The sequence below is a fragment of the Taudactylus pleione genome, unplaced genomic scaffold, assembly GCF_031769625.1.
Source record: "Taudactylus pleione unplaced genomic scaffold, aTauple2 ptg000991l, whole genome shotgun sequence".
NCBI classification, from domain to species: domain Eukaryota; kingdom Metazoa; phylum Chordata; class Amphibia; order Anura; family Myobatrachidae; genus Taudactylus; species Taudactylus pleione.
This window is the reverse complement of record NW_028285392.1, coordinates 20939-41571: the sequence shown is the minus strand read 5'-3', so window position 1 is coordinate 41571 and position 20633 is coordinate 20939. Positions and strand designations below refer to the sequence as shown.

At 44.6% G+C, this 20633-nt stretch overlaps 1 protein-coding gene across 1 annotated transcript in view; it reads left to right on the top strand.

The window, feature by feature from the left end:
- Positions 1-4531, top strand: part of WDR97 (WD repeat domain 97) — a gene marked incomplete at its 5' end in the record, with an annotated part of 527575 nt that extends 523044 nt beyond the window's left edge. The window contains 2 exons of the mRNA XM_088460925.1: positions 1927-1988; positions 4198-4531. Coding sequence (XP_088317051.1) covers positions 1927-1988; positions 4198-4373 — 238 coding nt within the window. The remainder of the gene's footprint in view (positions 1-1926; positions 1989-4197) is intronic.
- Positions 4532-20633: the final 16102 nt, after the last annotated feature.

The window sequence follows — 20633 nt, the reverse complement described above, 5'->3', positions numbered from 1 at the left end:
GGAGATATACAGGGAGACAGGAGCCTCTCTGATACAGACTATATAACCTGACCTGAGGGGAGGTATACAGGGAGACAGGAGCCTCTCTGATACAGACTATATAACCTGACCTGAGGGGAGGTATACAGGGAGACAGGAGCCATCCTCTCTGATACAGACTGTATAACCTGACCTGAGGGGAGGTATACAGGGAGACAGGAGCCATCCTCTCTGATACAGACTGTATAACCTGACCTGAGGGGAGATATACAGGGAGACAGGAGCCTCTCTGATACAGACTGTATATAACCTGACCTGAGGGGAGGTATACAGGGAGACAGGAGCCTCTCTGATACAGACTGTATAACCTGACCTGAGGGGAGGTATACAGGGAGACAGGAGCCTCTCTGATACAGACTGTATAACCTGACCTGAGGGGAGGTATACAGGGAGACAGGAGCCAGCCTCTCTGATACAGACTGTATAACCTGACCTGAGGGGAGGTATACAGGGAGACGGGAGCCAGCCTCTCTGATACAGACTGTATAACCTGATCTGAGGGGAGGTATACAGGGAGACAGGAGCCTCTCTGATACAGACTGTATAACATGACCTGAGGGGAGGTATACAGGGAGACAGGAGCCTCTCTGATACAGACTGTATAACCTGACCTGAGGGGAGGTATACAGGGAGACAGGAGCCAGCCTCTCTGATACAGACTGTATAACCTGACCTGAGGGGAGGTATACAGGGGGACGGGAGCCTCTCTGATACAGACTGTATAACCTGACCTGAGGGGAGGTATACAGGGGGACGGGAGCCTCTCTGATACAGACTGTATAACCTGACCTGAGGGGAGGTATATAGGGAGACAGGAGCCTCTCTGATACAGACTGTATAACCTGACCTGAGGGGAGGTATACAGGGAGACAGGAGCCAGCTCCTCTGTAAAATGGCTGCTCTGCATCTATCTGAAGGAGGATAGAGGAGGAATAAGCCCATGGCGGGAAGCCCCCATGAGGGAACACACCTAGGGCTGGGGGAGGGGCTTTCAGGGAGAGGTGCTGACACAGATCCCTCCCGGGCAATGGCCGCCTACAGCATCCCGCTGGTGCTCACTTGAATGCCGTGATGGCACCAGTGTGGCAGACCCCCTGCTGCATTCAAGTGCCCTGGTGGTCTCGCAGGGGTGCGGGCGTCCCGGCTGTCCCGCTTGTCAGCACCGCCAGTGGTCTTCACACCGGCAATGACAGAAACTTACCTCATGTTGCGCCCGGTGTCCTGCTGTGGTTGGGGTCCACTGTGTGTAGTGAGAACCCGGCCGAGGTTGTTGAACCACTCGCTGGCGCCGTGGGTTTATACAGTTAGACACGCCTGAGTTTGCCTAGCCACTCCCCCATTGCCCCCCCAACCGCTGACTACCTGTCACTCACTCTGCGAATGGATCCTCTGTGCAGGCGTAATGGCAAAACAATCGCTGTGCGTGCGCAGTGCGTCCTTGTAATTTTCTGACACAATTCAAATGCTGGACCTGCAGATAATGAATGAAAATGTTCCTGTATTTATTTGTTCCTAAGGGGCCTATTTATCATTTCATTATTATTGGGAATATTCCCTGAATACAGCCATTGTTAGGGGATACAGAATGTACCGCGGAGGTATCACAGCAGCGCTCCCCGATATCTGCCGCAGCCCCAATAGGTTTCTATGGGGACGGAGATATCATATCGGGGCCACGCTTGAAAAATCTGACAACACAATCTCCATAGGCGTTACCCTATAGTGCCTATGGGCGACTGATTCACAGTTTTATTTTCACTTTGTAAATATACGCCAATAATATTTATCACATTTACATAAACGCGGATTGTGATATATATATATATATATATATATATATATTGCTTAGTACATCGATTGCTCTGTGACAGTTTCTATATGTTACAGGAGGAGAGCGTTACTGCGGCTGGGAGAGACGGGGACACGACTACGAAACAGAGAACAAGAAGGTACGGTAATACAGTCAGGTGCATAAATATTGGGACATTGACAGAATTGTCATATTTTGTCCTCTAGTCACCATCACAATGGCTTTGAAATGAAATAAACAAGATGTGCTTTACCTGCAGACTTTCAGATTTAATTTGAGGGTAATTACATCCAAATCAGGTGAACGGTGTAGGAATTACAACGGTTTCTATATGTGCCTCCCACTTTTTTTTTAAGGGGCCAAAAGTAATGGGACAAACTAAACAATCCTAAATCTAACTTTCACTTTTTAATACTTTGTTGCAAATCCTTTGCAGGCAATTACAGCTTGAAGTCTGGAACGCATAGACATCACCAGAGGCTGGGTGTCATCCCTGGTGATGCTCTGCCAGGCCTCTACTGCAAATGTCTTCAGTTCCTGCTTGTTCTTGGGGCATTTTCCCTTCAGTTTTGTCTTCATCAAGTGAAATCCATGCTCAATCGGATTCAGGTCAGGGGATGGACTTGGCCATTGGATAACATTCCACTTTTTAGCCTTCAAAAACTCTTTGGTTGCTTTTGCAGTATGCTTCGGGTCATTGTCCATCTGCACTGTGAAGCGCCGTCCAATGAGTTCTGAAGCATTTAACTGAATATGAGCATATAATATTGCCCGAAACACTTCAGAATTTATTCTGCTGCTTTTGTCAGCAGTCACATCATCAATAAATACAAGGGAACCAGTTCCATTGGCAGCCATACATCCCAACGCCATGACACTACCACCACCATGCTTCACTGATGAGGTGGTATGTTTTGGATCATGAGCAGTTCCTTTCCTTCTCCATACTCTTCTCTTCCCATCACTCTGGTACAAGTTGATCTTTGTCTCATCTGTCCATAGGATGTTGTTCCAGAACTGTAATGGCTTTTTTAGATGTTGTTTGGCAAACTCTAACCTGGTCTTCCTGTTTTTGTGGCTCACCAATTGTTTACATCTTGTGGTGAACCCTCTATATTCACTCTTGTGAAGTCTTCTCTTGATTGTTGACTTTGACACATATACACCTACCTCCTGAAGAGTGTTCTTGATTTGGCCAACTGTTGTGAAGGGGTTTTTCTTCACCAGGGAAATAATCCTTCTGTCATCCACCACAGTTGTTTTCCGTGGTCTTCCGGGTCTTTTGGTGTTGCTGAGCTCTCTGGAACATTCTTAAAAAGAAAGAACGTACCGAACAGTTGATTTGGCCACACCTAATGTTTTTGCTATCTCTCTGATGGGTTTGTTTTGATTTTTCAGCCTAATAATGGCTTGCTTCACTGATAGTGACAGCTCTTTGGATCTCATATTGAGAGTCGACAGCAACTGATTCCAAATGCAAATGTCACACCTAGAATCAACTCCAAACCTTTTACCTGGTTAATTGATAATGAAATAACGAGGGAATAGCCCACAGCTGTCCATGAAATAGCTTTTGAGTTGATAGTCCCATTACTTTTGGCCCCTTAAAAAGTGGGAGGCACATATAGAAACCGTTGTAATTCCTACACCGTTCACCTGATTTGGATGCAATTACCCTCAAATTAAATCTGAAAGTCTGCAGGTAAAGCACATCTTGTTTGTTTCATTTCAAAGCCATTGTGGTGGGGAATAGAGGCCAAAATCTGAACATTCTGTCAGTCCCAATATTTATGCACCTGACTGTATATAGAGGGTACATGGTGTATATATAGAGGGTACATGGTGTGTATATATAGCGGGTACATGGTGTATATATAGCTGGTACATGGTGTATATATAGCGGGGGGTGACCCCATTTCTTCAGCCAACAAACACTGACCTACTGGGAAATGGGGTCTAATTGATACCACCAACTTTACCAGTGGCCCTTTGTATGCCCACTGGTGGTGCCCCATTAGGCAGGAGCTGACGTAGATTGGTTCATTACAGGGATGTAACTGTGTGTGGATGAGTCAGGGTTACATGGGGGGACACGGGCTTGTTAGGCGCAGTAGAGGTAGTGATAGAGGAAAGACACCTTAGTTACCATCTGCTCAAGCTCTGCGCCAAGTAATCAGCTGGCTGCGTATATATATATATATATAATCTATAGAGGTGGTACCTAGGCTGCTGGCACTACCATAAAGCACACAGGAAGTTACAATGTGAGAAGTGATATTATTAGTGGTTACAGTGCTCCCAGCTTTGTTATTATATAGTCCTTATCCTGTATATCTCTCCTCTTACAGGTGACGGCCTCCTCCCAGTCACACAGTCTCTTCTTCCCAGTATAATCCCATTTATTAATCTGCCTGTGAAGAAAGTTACCCTCTGCCCATTTGCGCCCCCTCAGGACAGCGCAGTGATTCTGGACTCTCGCAGATTCTTTGTTTTGCCGCAATCACGTGTAGAAAGTTATTACTGAGTCTGAGAGACGGACACCGAACCCCCCCAGTGCTAATGGTCCAGTGCTATGTTCTCCGCACACAAGTGCCATAAACCAGTCATATTAGTAATAAACTCTGTTACTTTGGTAATTGTTTAGTTTCCTTATTGGATAAAAGAGCAGCAGGAAATCTAACCTAATGCCTATTACACTACTGTATGTAGAGAAGTGATTGGACACAAAGAGCAGATAGATCAGTGAGATGTTGGTGACATCAGTACTGTATGTAGAGAAGTGATTGGACACTGACATCACCAACATCTCACTGATCTATCTGCTCTTAGTGACGTCAGTACTGTATGTAGAGAAGTGATTGGACACTGACATCACCAACATCTCACTGATCTATCTGCTCTTAGTGTCCAATCACTTCTCTACATACAGTAGTGTAATAGGCATTAGGTTAGATTTCCTGCTGCTCTTTTATCCAATAAGGAAACTAAACAATTACCAAAGTAACAGTTTCCTTATTGGATAAAAGAGCAGCAGGAAATCTAACCTAATGCCTATTACACTACTGTATGTAGAGAAGTGATTGGACACTAAGAGCAGATAGATCAGTGAGATGATAGTGTCCAATCACTTCTCTACATACAGTACTGATGTCACTAAGAGCAGATAGATCAGTGAGATGTTGGTGACATCAGTACTATGTGTAGAGAAGTGATTGGACACTAAGAGCAGATAGATCAGTGAGATGATAGTGTCCAATCACTTCTCTACATACAGTACTGACGTCACTAAGAGCAGATAGATCAGTGAGATGATAGTGTCCAATCACTTCTCTACATACAGTACTGACGTCACTAAGAGCAGATAGATCAGTGAGATGTTGGTGATGTCAGTGTCCAATCACTTCTCTACATACAGTACTGATGTCACCAACATCTCACTGATCTATCTGCTCTTTGTGTCCAATCACTTCTCTACATACAGTACTAAGAGCAGATAGATCAGTGAGATGTTGGTGACATCAGTACTGTATGTAGAGAAGTGATTGGACACTATCATCTCACTGATCTATCTGCTCTTAGTGTCCAATCACTTCTCTACATACAGTACTGACGTCACTAAGGCCCTCATTCAGAGCCGTACGCTCTGAGCAGAGCACACGCTCTGCATGAGGGCCGGGCTCCTTTTTCATGGAGCGTCCTCCTGGACGCTCGTATAGCTGTGGGTCACCACCCACAGGCTATACGAGCGTGCATTTTGATGGCCGCGATGGTCGTGACCATCGCGACCATCGAAATTGCGAGCCGGAGCCTGCGGTTGAGGTTTTCAACCGCAAGCTCCGGAGTGATTTTGGCTCTATCAGAGCCAAAATCACTCCCACTGACATCACTAGTGATGTCAGTGGGCCGGCTTCTGACGGGAGGCGTTCCCGTGGGAACGCCCCCGTCAGGGAGGCACGCCCCCGGCACGCCCACCAAAGGGGGCGTGCTGTCAATCAACATTGACAGCACGCCCCCTTTGATCGGACACAACGAGCGAAGGAAAGTCCTTCGCTCGTCGTGTCTGGCGCATGCGCACGACGGAGCTCCCTCCGTCGTGCGCATGCTCAGTGCAGACCATCGACCCACTTGCGAGCGTACAGCCGCTCGCGAGTGGGTCTGAATCAGGCCCTAAGAGCAGATAGATCAGTGAGATGATAGTGACGTCAGTACTGTATGTAGAGAAGTGATTGGTCACTAAGAGCAGATAGATCAGTGAGATGTTGGTGACGTCAGTACTGTATGTAGAGAAGTGATTGGTCATTAAGAGCAGATAGTACTGACGTCACCAACATCTCACTGATCTGTGTCGGTCACCACGGGCAGCGATTACTGCTGACACCCTTCATGGCAAACTGGCCACAAGTTCCTGGACAGCAGCAGGCACGATGTGTTACCAGTCCATCCGGGTTGCCGAATTTTCTGTATACCAGTCCGGTGTCGCCCTGGAAACATATATTGCTGTACCCTTCCCCAGATTTGTGCCTGGAGACAATGGTCTCTCGGGGGTCTCCAGACATTTCCTTGGACTTCATGCTTGGTTTGTGCTCTGACATGCAGGGACCTTATATAGACAGGTCTATGCCTTTCACAATCATGTCCACAAACAACTGAATTTACTACAGGTAGACTCCAACTCAAGGATGATCAGTGGAAACAGGATGCACCTGAGCTACATTTTGAGCTTCATGGCAAAGGCTGTGAATACTTATGTACATGTGATTTCTTAGTTTTTATTTTAATTAAATTTGCAAAAATTGCAAAAAAACGTTTTACACGTTGTCATTATGGGGCATTGTGTGTAGAATTTTGAGGACAAAAATTAATTTATTCCTTTTTGGAATAAGGCTGTAACATAACAAAATGTGGAAAAAGTGAAGAGCTGTGAATACTTTCCGGATGCACTGTATACATGTGGACGGGGGCTGGGTAGTAGCTCAAAGAGTAAGACAAAGGAGGCAGCAACGGGATTTAAGGGTTAGGAACCAAAAATAATAAAACATTTAAATTTTTTTAGGATACTAAAAAAATCATTAAAAAAATATTAACCCCTCAGTTTCTTTGCATTAACTGTAATAACAATGAACACGAATTGACAGGTATTTTAGTAAGACAAATCCCAACTTTTGGGGGACTTCTATTTTTTTTTTTTTTTTATTGAAGCACTAAAAACTAAGTACAGATAAAGAATGTCGCCCATTACCAGGGACATACAGTCAGGGGAGGCAGAGCCTCCCCTGTCATTACACCTCCCCCATCAGACTCCTTGTCATGCTGCAGAGTTCTGATATAAAAAGTGTGTTATTAATACACGTGCCTCCCCAGCCATTGCCCTCACTGCCCATAACATGTCCAAACAGATAAATCATATATAATACATGAAAATCGTAATGAGCAAGAGGACACGTAGTTGTCTGTGTAGTGTCATCCAGGGCCACAGAGAAGAAATAGGAACATTAGTGGTTACAGCACAACCTCCAAGGGACAAGGTGAGGTCGGTGACTAGGGAGGTCATGGAGATATATCATTTGGTTTTATAGTAGGGGGGCTGTAGTACATATATCTCCCAATTTGCCACTTTAATTTGGAGAAGAAAACGGGACAATAAAGCTTTCCCAGGTTGCGAATAAGGACTGGATGAGGGACTCTTAGCAGGGAAGATTCTCTCTAGTCCATGAGAAAACATGGGAGAGCTTTTCCTTATAGTGAGAATGGAGGAAGCAAAGTCTGGGCCCAGACCTGGAGAATACACGTCATCGTCTTCAGCAACCAAAATGGCCAACAACAACCTTTTGCAGCCCTTGAAAACAAGAGAGCAATGCAGCAAACATCACCCCCTCGGCACAGCGGGAAGATTCCCACCTACGGACGCATTCAATTGCCGGTGAAAATCCGTTTCCGGAGAAAAGTTTACGCAGATGAAGTTATTTCACCAGGCGGAAAGTTATCCCCGTATTGAATTGCAAAGACTTCGCTGGTGCGAAAACTCTGCACCTTGTAACCAGCGGGAGAGATTTGCCTACGAATGGAGGCGGAAAAAAGTGCAGAATTGGGTGTTTCTGGGGTGCAAATTTGCGGGAACACCCCTGCTGCCTTGGTACAATCCCCTAGAGGTAAAATGCATCAAAAATAGTAAAAGAAAAATTACGTAGTTCACCCCCAAAAAGTACTTTTGTTTTGGGGCGAAAAAAAAAACAAAGTTGAGGGACAAACTTAAAAACTAGGGAAATAGACTCCAGGGGGTCCCCCAAATATGCCCCAGGTGTTTTTTTAATGGCAGGTGATTGCTGAAGGTGCATTTTTTAAAACCTCACTTTAGCGATATTTAACCATGCTAGCCCCCATTTTCATGTACCCCAAATTGCTGGGACTACTTATTTCTGCCCCCAAAAAATGCTCAATGCTATTCTTCACCACTTGTGCACCCAAACTGAGGGCAAAATGATCGCAAGTGATAGTGAGTTGGTACGGACGATACAACGATTATGATATGAGATAGGCTCTATGGTAGATGTTCAAAAAGCTCAGTGTTCCTAGATGCAGGGAGAAGACACTGAGTTATCCAGGAGGCGCAGCAGAACATTGACGGGGAACAACGGAAAAGCCTTGTCCACAGGGCGATACCCGTAGTAGATGCAGCATAGTCAGAGGAACCCTTCAAAAAGGAGTAATGTAATGAAATAGCTGGGGAGAGACATTGGTAAAAAGGAGCCGGTCGAGGGGTTTGTTCCAGTCATTTTCAGAGACATTGCTGATTGTCATACTTATATAGTGTTGTGACAGGAGGAAGGCCATATAGTGTTGTGATTGGAGGAAGGCCATATAGTGTTGTGATTGGAGGAAGGCCATGTAGTGTGATTGGAGGAAGGCCATATAGTGTTGTGATTGGAGGAAGGCCATATAGTGTTGTGATTGGAGGAAGGCCATATAGTGTTGTGATTGGAGGAAGGCCATATAGTGTTGTGATTGGAGGAAGGCCATGTAGTGTGATTGGAGGAAGGCCATATAGTGTTGTGATTGGAGGAAGGCCAAATAGTGTTGTGATTGGAGGAAGGCCATATAGTGTTGTGATTGGAGGAAGGCCACATAGTGTTGTGATTGGAGGAAGGCCACATAGTGTTGTGATTGGAGGAAGGCCATATAGTGTTGTGATTGGAGGAAGGCCATATAGTGTTGTGATTGGAGGAAGGCCATATAGTGTTGTGATTGGAGGAAGGCCATATAGTGTTGTGATTGGAGGAAGGCCACATAGTGTTGTGATTGGAGGAAGGCCACATAGTGTGATTGGAGGAAGGCCATATAGTGTTGTGATTGGAGGAAGGCCATATAGTGTTGTGATTGGAGGAAGGCCATATAGTGTTGTGATTGGAGGAAGGCCATATAGTGTTGTGATTGGAGGAAGGCCATATAGTGTTGTGATTGGAGGAAGGCCATATAGTGTTGTGATTGGAGGAAGGCCATATAGTGTTGTGATTGGAGGAAGGCCATATAGTGTTGTGATTGGAGGAAGGCCACATAGTGTTGTGATTGGAGGAAGGCCATATAGTGTTGTGATTGGAGGAAGGCCATATAGTGTTGTGATTGGAGGAAGGCCATATAGTGTTGTGATTGGAGGAAGGCCATATAGTGTTGTGATTGGAGGAAGGCCACATAGTGTTGTGATTGGAGGAAGGCCATATAGTGTTGTGATTGGAGGAAGGCCATATAGTGTTGTGATTGGAGGAAGGCCATATAGTGTTGTGATTGGAGGAAGGCCACATAGTGTTGTGATTGGAGGAAGGCCACATAGTGTTGTGATTGGAGGAAGGCCACATAGTGTGATTGGAGGAAGGCCATATAGTGTTGTGATTGGAGGAAGGCCATATATTGTTGTGATTGGAGGAAGGCCATGTAGTGTGATTGGAGGAAGGTCATATAGTGTTGTGATTGGAGGAAGGCCATATAGTGTTGTGATTGGAGGAAGGCCATATAGTGTTGTGATTGGAGGAAGGTCATATAGTGTTGTGATTGGAGGAAGGCCATATAGTGTGATTGGAGGAAGGCCAAATAGTGTTGTGATTGGAGGAAGGCCAAATAGTGTTGTGATTGGAGGAAGGCCATATAGTGTGATTGGAGGAAGGCCATATAGTGTTGTGATTGGAGGAAGGCCATATAGTGTTGTGATTGGAGGAAGGCCATATAGTGTTGTGATTGGAGGAAGGCCATGTAGTGTGATTGGAGGAAGACCATATAGTGTTGTGATTGGAGGAAGGCCATATAGAGTTGTGATTGGAGGAAGGCCATATAGTAAGATCCAGTGTCGGACTGGGGCATGAAGGGCCCACCAGGGAAATACAATCTGAGGCCCACCAAGAGGCATGGCCAGTTGCTGGAAGGAGTGTGGCCACCCAACAAGAGAGGAGTGGTCAGTCATTATAGGAGCAGCATTTTATAGTATATAAAGAAAACAAAATTACCTTTCAAATAAGTCCAGTATCACTTATACTACTGTATTTAAAAGAACTACAGAGATAAAATGTGTATCGATCACCATAAAAAATGTTATTTATCCTGATAAACATATTCATGAATGACTAGAAAAATATAAATAACCGAAAATTAAACAGCAGCATTTGAATATCGGCTCATATATTACTCTTCATATCTGGTGCATCTCACAACTATGGACATTTCTTTATTTAGCTTAAATCTGAACGTTTGATGCAAACAACAAAAAAGAAATAAATCCAGTTCCTTGTTACTGAAACATCACCGTACAGAGCAATAGCTTTAGAAATCAGTATACTGACAAACATATGCATGAATAAATATAATTATAAATCACAGAAATTGAATCTTCAGTGAATGAGTGATAGCACATAAACTAAAATAACTGTAATTCACAGTTATGAACAGATTTTTATTTAGTTTAATAGAGAGTTTGACGCAAACTCAAAAAATATACCTCAAATTCTTTGATATTCAAAATTCGCACTACACAACAAATCAGTAAATAACTTTTATACTGACAAATGGGAATAAATACAAAATATAATTATAAATAACAGAAAATTAAACATCAGTGTTTGAATGGCAGCGCACACATTAGCCATCATACCTGGTGTAACTCAGTTATAAAACTATTTTATGTAGTTTAAGGCCATGAAGGTTTTTTGCAAACACAATATAACCCAAATACCATGATATTCAACCTTCACCCCACTCAGCTCTCAGATTGTATTGCATTAAAAGGATTAGCAAAGTACCCGTGTATACTCCCTCCTTCAAGTTTGTAAGTGGTATTGCTGAAGTCTTATACTGTAGGTAACAGTGATTACAACTTAAAGAAGCAGCTTTTGGAGAGGGGAAGATGAGCGCAAATGTGTCACTGATCTCATCAAATACAAAGCTGCCAGCAATGTCCCTCTCAATATTGAGAAGCAGAAATGATTCCAACAGTTCCTGGTCTATCATTGAGCGCAGTCGACTTTTCACAAGACACCTGTGTACAAGGCAGCTAATGAAAGAGAGTTTTGTAAACTACAAACAAATGTGTATATGCAGCAGAGTGTAAATTGTGATTATATAAAAGCCGGTAGCAGCAGGTTAGGCAGATTTCTCAGGCCTTAGTTTTCACATACAAGCACATTGTTTCCTCCTCCTCATTTTCTTCTTCAGTAACGCTCGTTATTTCTGGACAATCTGGATTTTTAAGCACAGAATAATTCTGCACAATATTTACAAACTCTACTTTAAGTTGAACAATGTCTATCGCAGCCACATCGGCAACTGTTCTCAGAGCTTCTGTTGGGAGCTCTCTCTGACCCTGCTTCACTCGGGCAAATTGCCTTGGGTCAAAGTAGGTTAAATCCCGAATGAGGCTATAATTTTTTGAAAACCTTCTATCAATACTCTCTAGTGCTTGATCAAGTACAACATAAAATGTCTCAACTTCAAAACCTTTTAGGGGGTCTTCATCCTGACATAACTCACCAGGGATCATTTTTTTCCTTGTTCTCCTTTTTTCTGGCAGACTTTTTGGACTTCTGCACTAACAGAAAACCCTTCAAGAGAACAATCCACTTTTTCAGTAAATGCATTTACTAATCCATTGAGTTTGGAAAAAGATGTTCTAAGCTTTTGAAGCAGACTCTTGGCAGTGCCAACCATTCGCCAAGCCTGTAATATATCCAGACCAGCAGTCTGCAGATAATCTGAAATTGGAGTCACAATTTCAAAGATTTGGATGAACAGAAATGAGACAAGTAGTGTTTCGTATCTTGTCCAAGTACTTTGCCTCACTAATGATTTTACTTTCAAACTGTGGAGACCGTGAAATGTACTCCAGGCAATAAAGCAAGATGATGTACAATTTATTAGATTGGTCACAAGATAAACCAAAAATTGTACTTAATGCCCTTGGTTTGCTCCACCAGCGTGTGTCACCAATTTTCTTTAGCCTGGAAAGTTTTTCCTGCCCATGTCACTGTTTGGAGACCTGTTCTGTCCACACAGACAATCTTTTGTAAGACTCAGAAAAAAAACTTGTTTTCTCTAAAAGACCAAATAATGACTTTACTGTTGAGTAATGTACGAGCAGCCTCATCCTTCCCTCTATGAGCAAGGCATAGCTTAGCAATATATAAGATGATGGCAATCAACCCACTGATTACTATGCAATTGTGCTGTTACATTTCTCTTTTTTTGTTAGCCAAATTTCCATTAATTAAAGTTTCTATGTCACTTTTTTCTGCAGATAATTATGCGTGTGCAGCTAAGTATGCGTGTGCAGATAATTATGCGTGTGCAGCTAAGTATGCGTGTGCAGATAATTATGCGTGTGCAGCTTCTTGATGCTGGTTAGACTCTTCATGTTCCCTAACTCTGTCATACACATGGGTCTTTATTAACCTGCCAGCCAAAAATAAAATTACTTTTCCGTCTGCTACAAAAGGCCATAAATGTCGAACAAAACATTTTTTGTCTGTCAGCAGAATAAGACAGCCATTTCCTCTGCATGGCACGTCCACCAGGTACATGTCGATAGTAGACCTTATGAGATTTAAAGGCAATGTATGAGTAGCATCTGAGGATGGCTGAATGGGATGAGCTCTCATAAAATGTAATTGTACAGAAACACTGCATAATGCTTCAGGAGCAACAAAAACATGACATTTATCAGCTAATGATGGAAGAGGTGAAACCAATATCTCACCTTCTGCCGAGCTGCCTGTATCGTCACCATGGGTTTCAGAGACACTGGCACCATCAATGTTTTCTTCTAAGGATTCTGGGTCACTTAATGCAGTTGATGGACCTTCATCTGCACTAGATACTGTTGCTGCAGCTTCCTTCTGCAATGTTCCTTCAGGGACATTTTGAACGGTGAAGTCCTCTGGCTCTGTAGCGATGTCCTTTGCTTGCCGGAGCTTCTTTTGGCCTGGCGCATTTCCTGCTTCCCTCACGCTCTAGTGTGACGCCTGCAGTCTCTTTACAGAGTTCAATTAAGGAATTTGTCATTTTTGGGAATCACATTGTTTTCTGGCATAGGAAGTGATATAGTAATTATTGTGGCCCAAGCAAAAGGTTTGATGTTAACCGACCAAACCTTTGTTAAGAGTAGAGATGTGTGCCAACCCCCGTGTTTTGGATCTGGATCTCCCCTGGTTTTGCAAAACCTCACCTCCGTGTTTTGTTTTTCGGTTTTGGATCTGGATTATTTCTTTAAAAAAAATCATAAAAATAGCTAAAATCACATAAAATGGGCCTGCTTTTGTTCCTACAGTATTATTAACCTCAATAACATTTATTTCCACTCGTTTGCAGTCAATTTTGACCACCTCACAGCTCACAATATTAATTTTTTTTCATCTAGTTAAGGGCCAAAAGGTTGCATCCAGCTAGCAGACTCAAAACTGATTGATAAATAGAGTTGAGGACTGTGCAAAGATGATGGTTGGGGTACCCCTTGAGGATTGAAGAATTGATAGTTGGCATAGCCACTGGCTGAAGTAAGAAGAGTTGATACTTGCTAATTGGTGCAGCCACTGGTTGAAGAATTGATAGTTAATTGTTGATGCATCCTCCGGGCTGAGTAGTAGTGGAATACAGAGCTTTGATTAGGAAGGAACCAGCCCTGCAACAGCCTTGAGGCCTGGAACTCTTGGCAAGTTGCGGCTGTTACAGCCTTGTGAGCTGGTGTGGAGTGACAATAGGTGGCCTTTGGGCCATGTAGCAGCCTTGAGGGCTGAGAACCCTTGGCCGAATGTCACTGTTGTGCGACTTGTGCGACACAACAAGCAGCAGTTGGTTTAGAATTTTCTTTAAAAACAAATGAAAGGGGCAGCAGGAGATGCTGTCTGTGGCCATTACTATTTATGGACATTCATAAACCATAACATTAAATGTCAGGCAATGCCCCAACCAGCACATAATGCAAAGAAAAGAGGTGCAAGATGGAATTGTCCTCAACCCTCCAACCCACCCTTAAACTGTGAATGTCCTATTTCATATATACAACATAACAAACCAATCACTTCAGCCACAAGTGGCAGTCCCTGTCGCTGAAGTGATTGGTTTGTTTGGACCCCCCACAAACAAGCTGCCAATGCGCAGTGGACATTGGTGGCAATGATCCCATACACAAACTGGATTTACAATACATTAGAAGAGGAGAAGAGGAGGATGCACACAATGATGGGGATGATGATGACGACATCTAATCTAAACACAATATTAATTTGTCCCCGCTGGAATCCACCATTATAGAGTCAGACGCTTCTGTATTTTTTGGACTGAATCTGTAATTCATTTTAATGAACATCTTTTCCACATTTTGGGGAAGTAACCTCCTACGCTGATCACTGACATGGTTCCCGGCTGCGCTGAAAACTCTTGCAGAGTACACACTGGAGGGTGGGCAACTTAAGTAATGCAAAGCCAGTTTGTGTAAGGGACTCCAAATTGCCTCTTTTTCCTGTCAGTAGTTAAAGGGACTGTCTGACATGCCTATTTGGATGCTATCCCTAAAATAAACATCCACCATTCTCTGAATTTTGACCGTATCATACAAAGTCACGGTAGACATGTCACTCATTGTAGGCAGTTCTTTCAGACCCAACCAGATGTCATTCGGTTTTGCTGACTGATCTGCATCACCACCAGCAGTGGGTCTCTTAGGAAAATGTAGTTTTTTCCTGGCAGCTGTAGAAACTGAAGGAGGAGATGCTGCCGTGTCACGTTCCGCTTGAGCTAACAATTTTTTCACCCCCATCTCTTTACATCTTTTCAGATTTATGTAAAGAAAGACACAAGGTATGACTTAAACCTAGGATCAAGTATGGTTGCCAAAATATAGTGATCTGATTTCAATAGATTGATGACCCTTGGATTCTGTCAAAGCAAATGAAGGGCTTGATCTACAAGTCCAACATACTTAGCGGAATCACTCCATTTCAGCTCCTCCTTCAGTTTCTCCAGCTGTTTTTGCAAAAGTCTGATGAGGGGAATGACCTGACTAAAGCTGGCAGTGTCTGAACTAACTTCACATGTGGCAAGTTCAAAGGGTTTGAGAACCTTGCACAACACGGAAATGATTCTCCACTGCGCTTGACTAAGGTGCATTTCCGCTCCTCTCCCTATGTCATAGGCCGTAGTGTAGCCTTGGATGGCCTTTTTCTGCTCCTCCATCTGCTGAAGCATATAGAGGGTAGAATTCCACCTAGTTACTACCTCTTGCTTCAGCTGATGGCAGGGCAAATTCAACAGTTCTTGCTGGTGCTGCAATCTTTGACACACAGTTTCTGAATGTCAAAAATGTCCAGAAATCTTTCGGGCCACCGAGAGCATCTCCTGCACACCCCTGTCATATTTTTTTTTAAATGTTGCACCACCATATTCATTGTGTGAGCAAAACATGGGATGTGTTCAAATTTGCACACATGTAATGCTCACACAATATTGCTGGCATTGTCAGAAATCACAAATCCCGAGGAGAGTCCAAGTGGGCTAAGCCATTTTGCAATGATTTCCCTGAGTTTTTCTAAGAGGTTCTCAGCGGTATGCCTCTTAGTGAAACCGGTGATACACAGAGTAGCCTGCCTCTGATTCAGCTGGCATTTGTTAGATGCTGCTGTTTGCACTGTTGGATGAAATACACCTACCCAATTGCCTGTCACAGTCATGTAATCTTTAGTTTGCCCTGTCCCACTTGTCCACATATCTGTGGTTAAGTGGACAGTGGGCACAATGGCATTTCGAAAGACATTAATAAGGTTTTTTAATGTCCTTGTACAGATTGGGAATTGCTGTTATAGAGAAGTGGAATCTAGAAGGCACATTGTAGCAAGGACACAAGACCTCCATTAACTGTCTAAAACCCACTGCGTTAATGGCGGATACTTGGCGCACATCTAATACCAGCATAGCTGTTATGGCATCAGTAATCCGCTGTGCAACTGGGTGTTTGCTGTCAAACTTGTTCGCCAATGAAAAGGATTGTGTGACAGTCAATTGTTTGGTTGAACTTCTTGAACTACTAAAATGAGTCTTCTTCCTGGTCCCCTTCTGGGATGAAGATCCAGTCATAGCAGCAGCAGGCATAACACTCAAGGATCCTTCTGAGGATAGGATAGGAGTCAGTCCTTATGATATTGGATGCAGGGCTATTTCCAATCACGAATGAGGTGGTTGATGATAATGCAGGTGTTGGTGGTGGAGATTGCAGGAGCTTGGATCCAGATAGAAGGGAGCAGCTAGGTGACACTGGACTGATTGTTGTTCAGTTTTTTGTCCGCAAAGTTTCTATTCCCTTTCTAATTTGATGAATGCGCTGCAAGTGATGGAGGGAGGAGGTTCCAAGATGGTTAAGGTCCTTACCTCTACTCACTGTTACATGGCAACACTTACACATGGCTTGTCTGGATTTGAGTGGAAATAATTCCACACATGAGAAGTGGATTTTTTGGTCCTTTGCCCAGACATGCCAACAATGGGATTTTTCCCACCATGGGCAACAAGTAGTGCCTGATTTACAGTTTTTACACAAACATCCTCGCCATCAACATCCTCATCATCATCAACAACATCCTCATCATCCTTGTTATCGCCAACTACATAAATATCATCCTGGTGCAATTCCACAGAAGCATCCTTGATTTCTATGTCAGCATGTTGACTTGTGCTGCTCATCCCCACATTTGCAGAGGGTACACAAATGGTGGAAGGAGGATCCTCTTCAAGTACAGTGTTAGAAAGGTCAGGCTCACACATGGCAACCGCGGACACACTTGGACTCTCCTCTGGGATCTGTGATTTTTCCAAGCACACAGTTGGTTCCGGTGTCATACTCGTCTTAACAATTTTAATATTTTTTGTACCTCTCCTACAAGCCGAGGGGCTTAAATCATCACTAGAACCACCAGTCATATATAATAAAGGCCAAGGCCTTATCCTTTCCTTGCCACTTAGTGTAGTGAATGACATATTGCCAATTTTTTGTTTCTTTAAAGCTGACTTAACTTTTACCTTGTTAGGCTAACAAAATCAGCTTAGATTTTTTTTTTCTTTGACTTTTTGGCCTGACTTAAGCCCTGGTACATCGGCCTTCATAGATGACGTTGACAGCCTTGCATCATCATCAAGACTGCTGCCGGCAGCTACAAGACTGGTATGTGGATCCTGCTCTCCTGTCATGTGACTGTCCTCCATACTCACTGCTGTCTTACAGAAGTGTCACCAAGCAATTATAGCGCGGCTAATGCACACAACCAACCACACAAAATTTTTTTAGTTTTTTTACACTGGGGGTGAAGAAGAGCACCCTCTGGACAACACAGCAGAACAGCCAGCCCCTATGGACAGGAAAATAGCCAGCCAGCCCCTATGGAAAGGACAATAGCCATCCCCTATGGACAGGACAATAGCCATCCCCTATGGACAGGACAATAGCCATCCCCCATGGACAGGACAATAGCCATCCCCCATGGACAGGACAATAGCCAGACAGCCCCTATGGATAACAGCCATCCCCCATGGACAGGACAATAGCCAGACAGCCCCTATGGACAGGACAATAGCCAGACAGCCCCTATGGATAGGACAATAGCCAGCCAGCCCCAATGGACAGGACAATAGCCAGACAGCCCCTATGGACAGGACAATAGCCAGACAGCCCTCAATTATGCAGCACAGCTCCCAGCACAACCTAGTACTAGTCACCATGCACAACAGCACAGACCAGATCCCAGCTCCCTCCCTCTGGAGGATAAGTAACCACCTCTAATCTAGCTACGTAGTTGTGATCGCTGGTGGAGCAAAGTCATCTGGACCCTGCAACAGCTGCCTGACTCGCAAAACTCTCAGCATGGGGTCCACGACCAAGGTGAATAGTCACGGAGATAGGGGGCGTAGAGAGCGCCGCCGGGACCAGGTAAAGAGGGGGCATGGCCTAACTGGAAGGTGAGGCCACGTCCCCTTGAGAACCCCCCCCAATATACTTTTGCAGCCCTGGGGAGGGGGCGCTGTGAACCCCTTAGCCCAGCGCAAAGCCAGGGGGGCGCGATTATGCATAGGAGATTGCTGCGCTTAACAGCCGCGAGCTATCTCCCGCTGCATCGGCTGCTGCATAGGACGGAGAAGGGAGGAAGGGGGGGGGGGGGCGGTGCCGGACCCGGGCCCCCTCCATGCTCCTCTGAAAGCCCAGGCCCGGGTAAATTGTACCCGCTCCCCCCCTCTCTGCACCCCTGCTCGGGACATACAGTGGCAATCCACTAGCCTAAACGACCATTTACTAGGAGGGACGTAGGTGGCAGAGTGTAAAGAAATTGAATCAGTTTAATAAATTCAAGATCAAATGTACTACGAGAGAGAATCTCCTATAAGTCCTGATTCCGAGCAGCCACAATGCAGATATTTATACAGATTGAGTGATTGTTTCCCATTGCGCAAGCGTGTAAGCCGCACTGTGAATGTGCAGCCATTGAACAATCCACATTTAATAATACATAACAATACTGTGCTCAGAAGTAAAAGATGAAAATAGCAGCATCTAGACCTGTCCTGGTTCTGCCCCTCCCCGACCGCCTACCGAATCACTGCCGGTTAGAACCACAAGTTCCGGACACTTCCCTCCGGGGAATAATAACAGTCGTGCAACGGAGGTAACAGTAATAGGTGTCAATCTGCGAATCTGCGTGAGGCTTTTCTGCTGTAACCTCCCCAAATCCCAATATGCTGACCCACTTACCCACAATATTGGCAGAAGTCTTCTTCCCATTCCTTGGACGTAATATCTGTTGTAATTGCGCGGGCTGCCCTGGAAGAGAGACTGATGTGGGAAGGCAAAGAGATCATTTCTTTTTTCATGTAGTCTGTGTTTATTAAACAGGGAAGAGATCATGGTAACATACCGCCTTTAACATGGGTAACGTAAAAACAGTAAAAAATATACAATAAAAAGAGAAACATGCAAAATAAGCACAAAATCTGGCGGAAAAAAAACAGAACCACTAATAAACACATTGGACAATGGCGGTAGAACGTAAAAAATAAAAACATCAAGACAAAACGAGGTAAAGAGGGAACAGAAGATAATATAGGGAAGTGCAGGAATACGGGGAAACGTAAAGTGAAGTAGAGCTAAAGGAACGGGGTGGGGGTGGTGAGAGGCAGGTTGTCAAACTAAATGACGAACCTCAAGGGTCTAGCAAGTGAACATTGCAAAGAGAGGTGGATTTATACATTTATAGAAGGAGTTGGGGAGGGGGGGCAGTGGGGGTGGAGAACTGTCACGATTCCTTAAATCTCAAAGTAACGCGTTGAAGTCATCCATCCTCATATTGAGATCGAGTGTCTTGAACCACTGAGAGATGGAGGGAGGGGAGGTGGATCTCCAAAGACAGGGGATGACCACTCTGGCCCTGTTCATGAAGTACCTAATCAGTGACCTCCTAAACTGGGAGATCGGTGAGTACATTCAATTAAACGAGGTTCTGATAATTATATCTAAAAGTCTCTGTGCCATTTGTCATAAACTCCCCAGTAGAGGACAAAGCCACAAGATATTGTACTGAGAGAGAGCAAAGTGCTGAGCACCTGTACCAGCTGGAGATGTTACAGAACAGGAGGTGGCATGTGACAGCAGCAGGAGCAGATCTACCCTTTGGCCAGGATGGCACTTGCCAGGGGCGCTGGCTGAGAGAGGGGTGCCACCCACAGCTAAGGTGCAGAATGACATAGTAGTTCAGACAGAACTACTTTCAGATTTCAGATCACTGCGGGGGCATCATGGGAGCTGTAGTCTGAGCCAGGCACTAAGCTCAGTGCTGGTGGAGGCCACAGCCTGGTGATTAAAGAACTACATTTCCCAGAGGCCTTCGGGCGCTGCAGCTCACTGCTGTCTGATCCTGGTGCACGGCTTGCATGGGGCTGGCGGAGGGGGCTTCCAGCTTCACTTATCACCTGGGAGAGACTACTGGAGGCTGCAGGAGAACGAGGACATTGCTGGGGCCATTGAGAAGGAAGGGAACAAGGGCAACTTACAAGTACTGGCCTGGGGCATGATGTAATGGGATAACTGAGAATGATAACATTGGGGGGGTTGGAGTCTCATTGCCGGGCTGTATTGCTCCACATTTATGTATTATATCCCCCCTCCTCACCGCCTGCTGCAGCATGCATGTACTATACCCCCCTAATTACTGACTGCTGCTCCCTCCTCCTTACCGACCGCTGCTCCCTCCTCCTTACCGACCGCTGCTCCCTCCTCCTT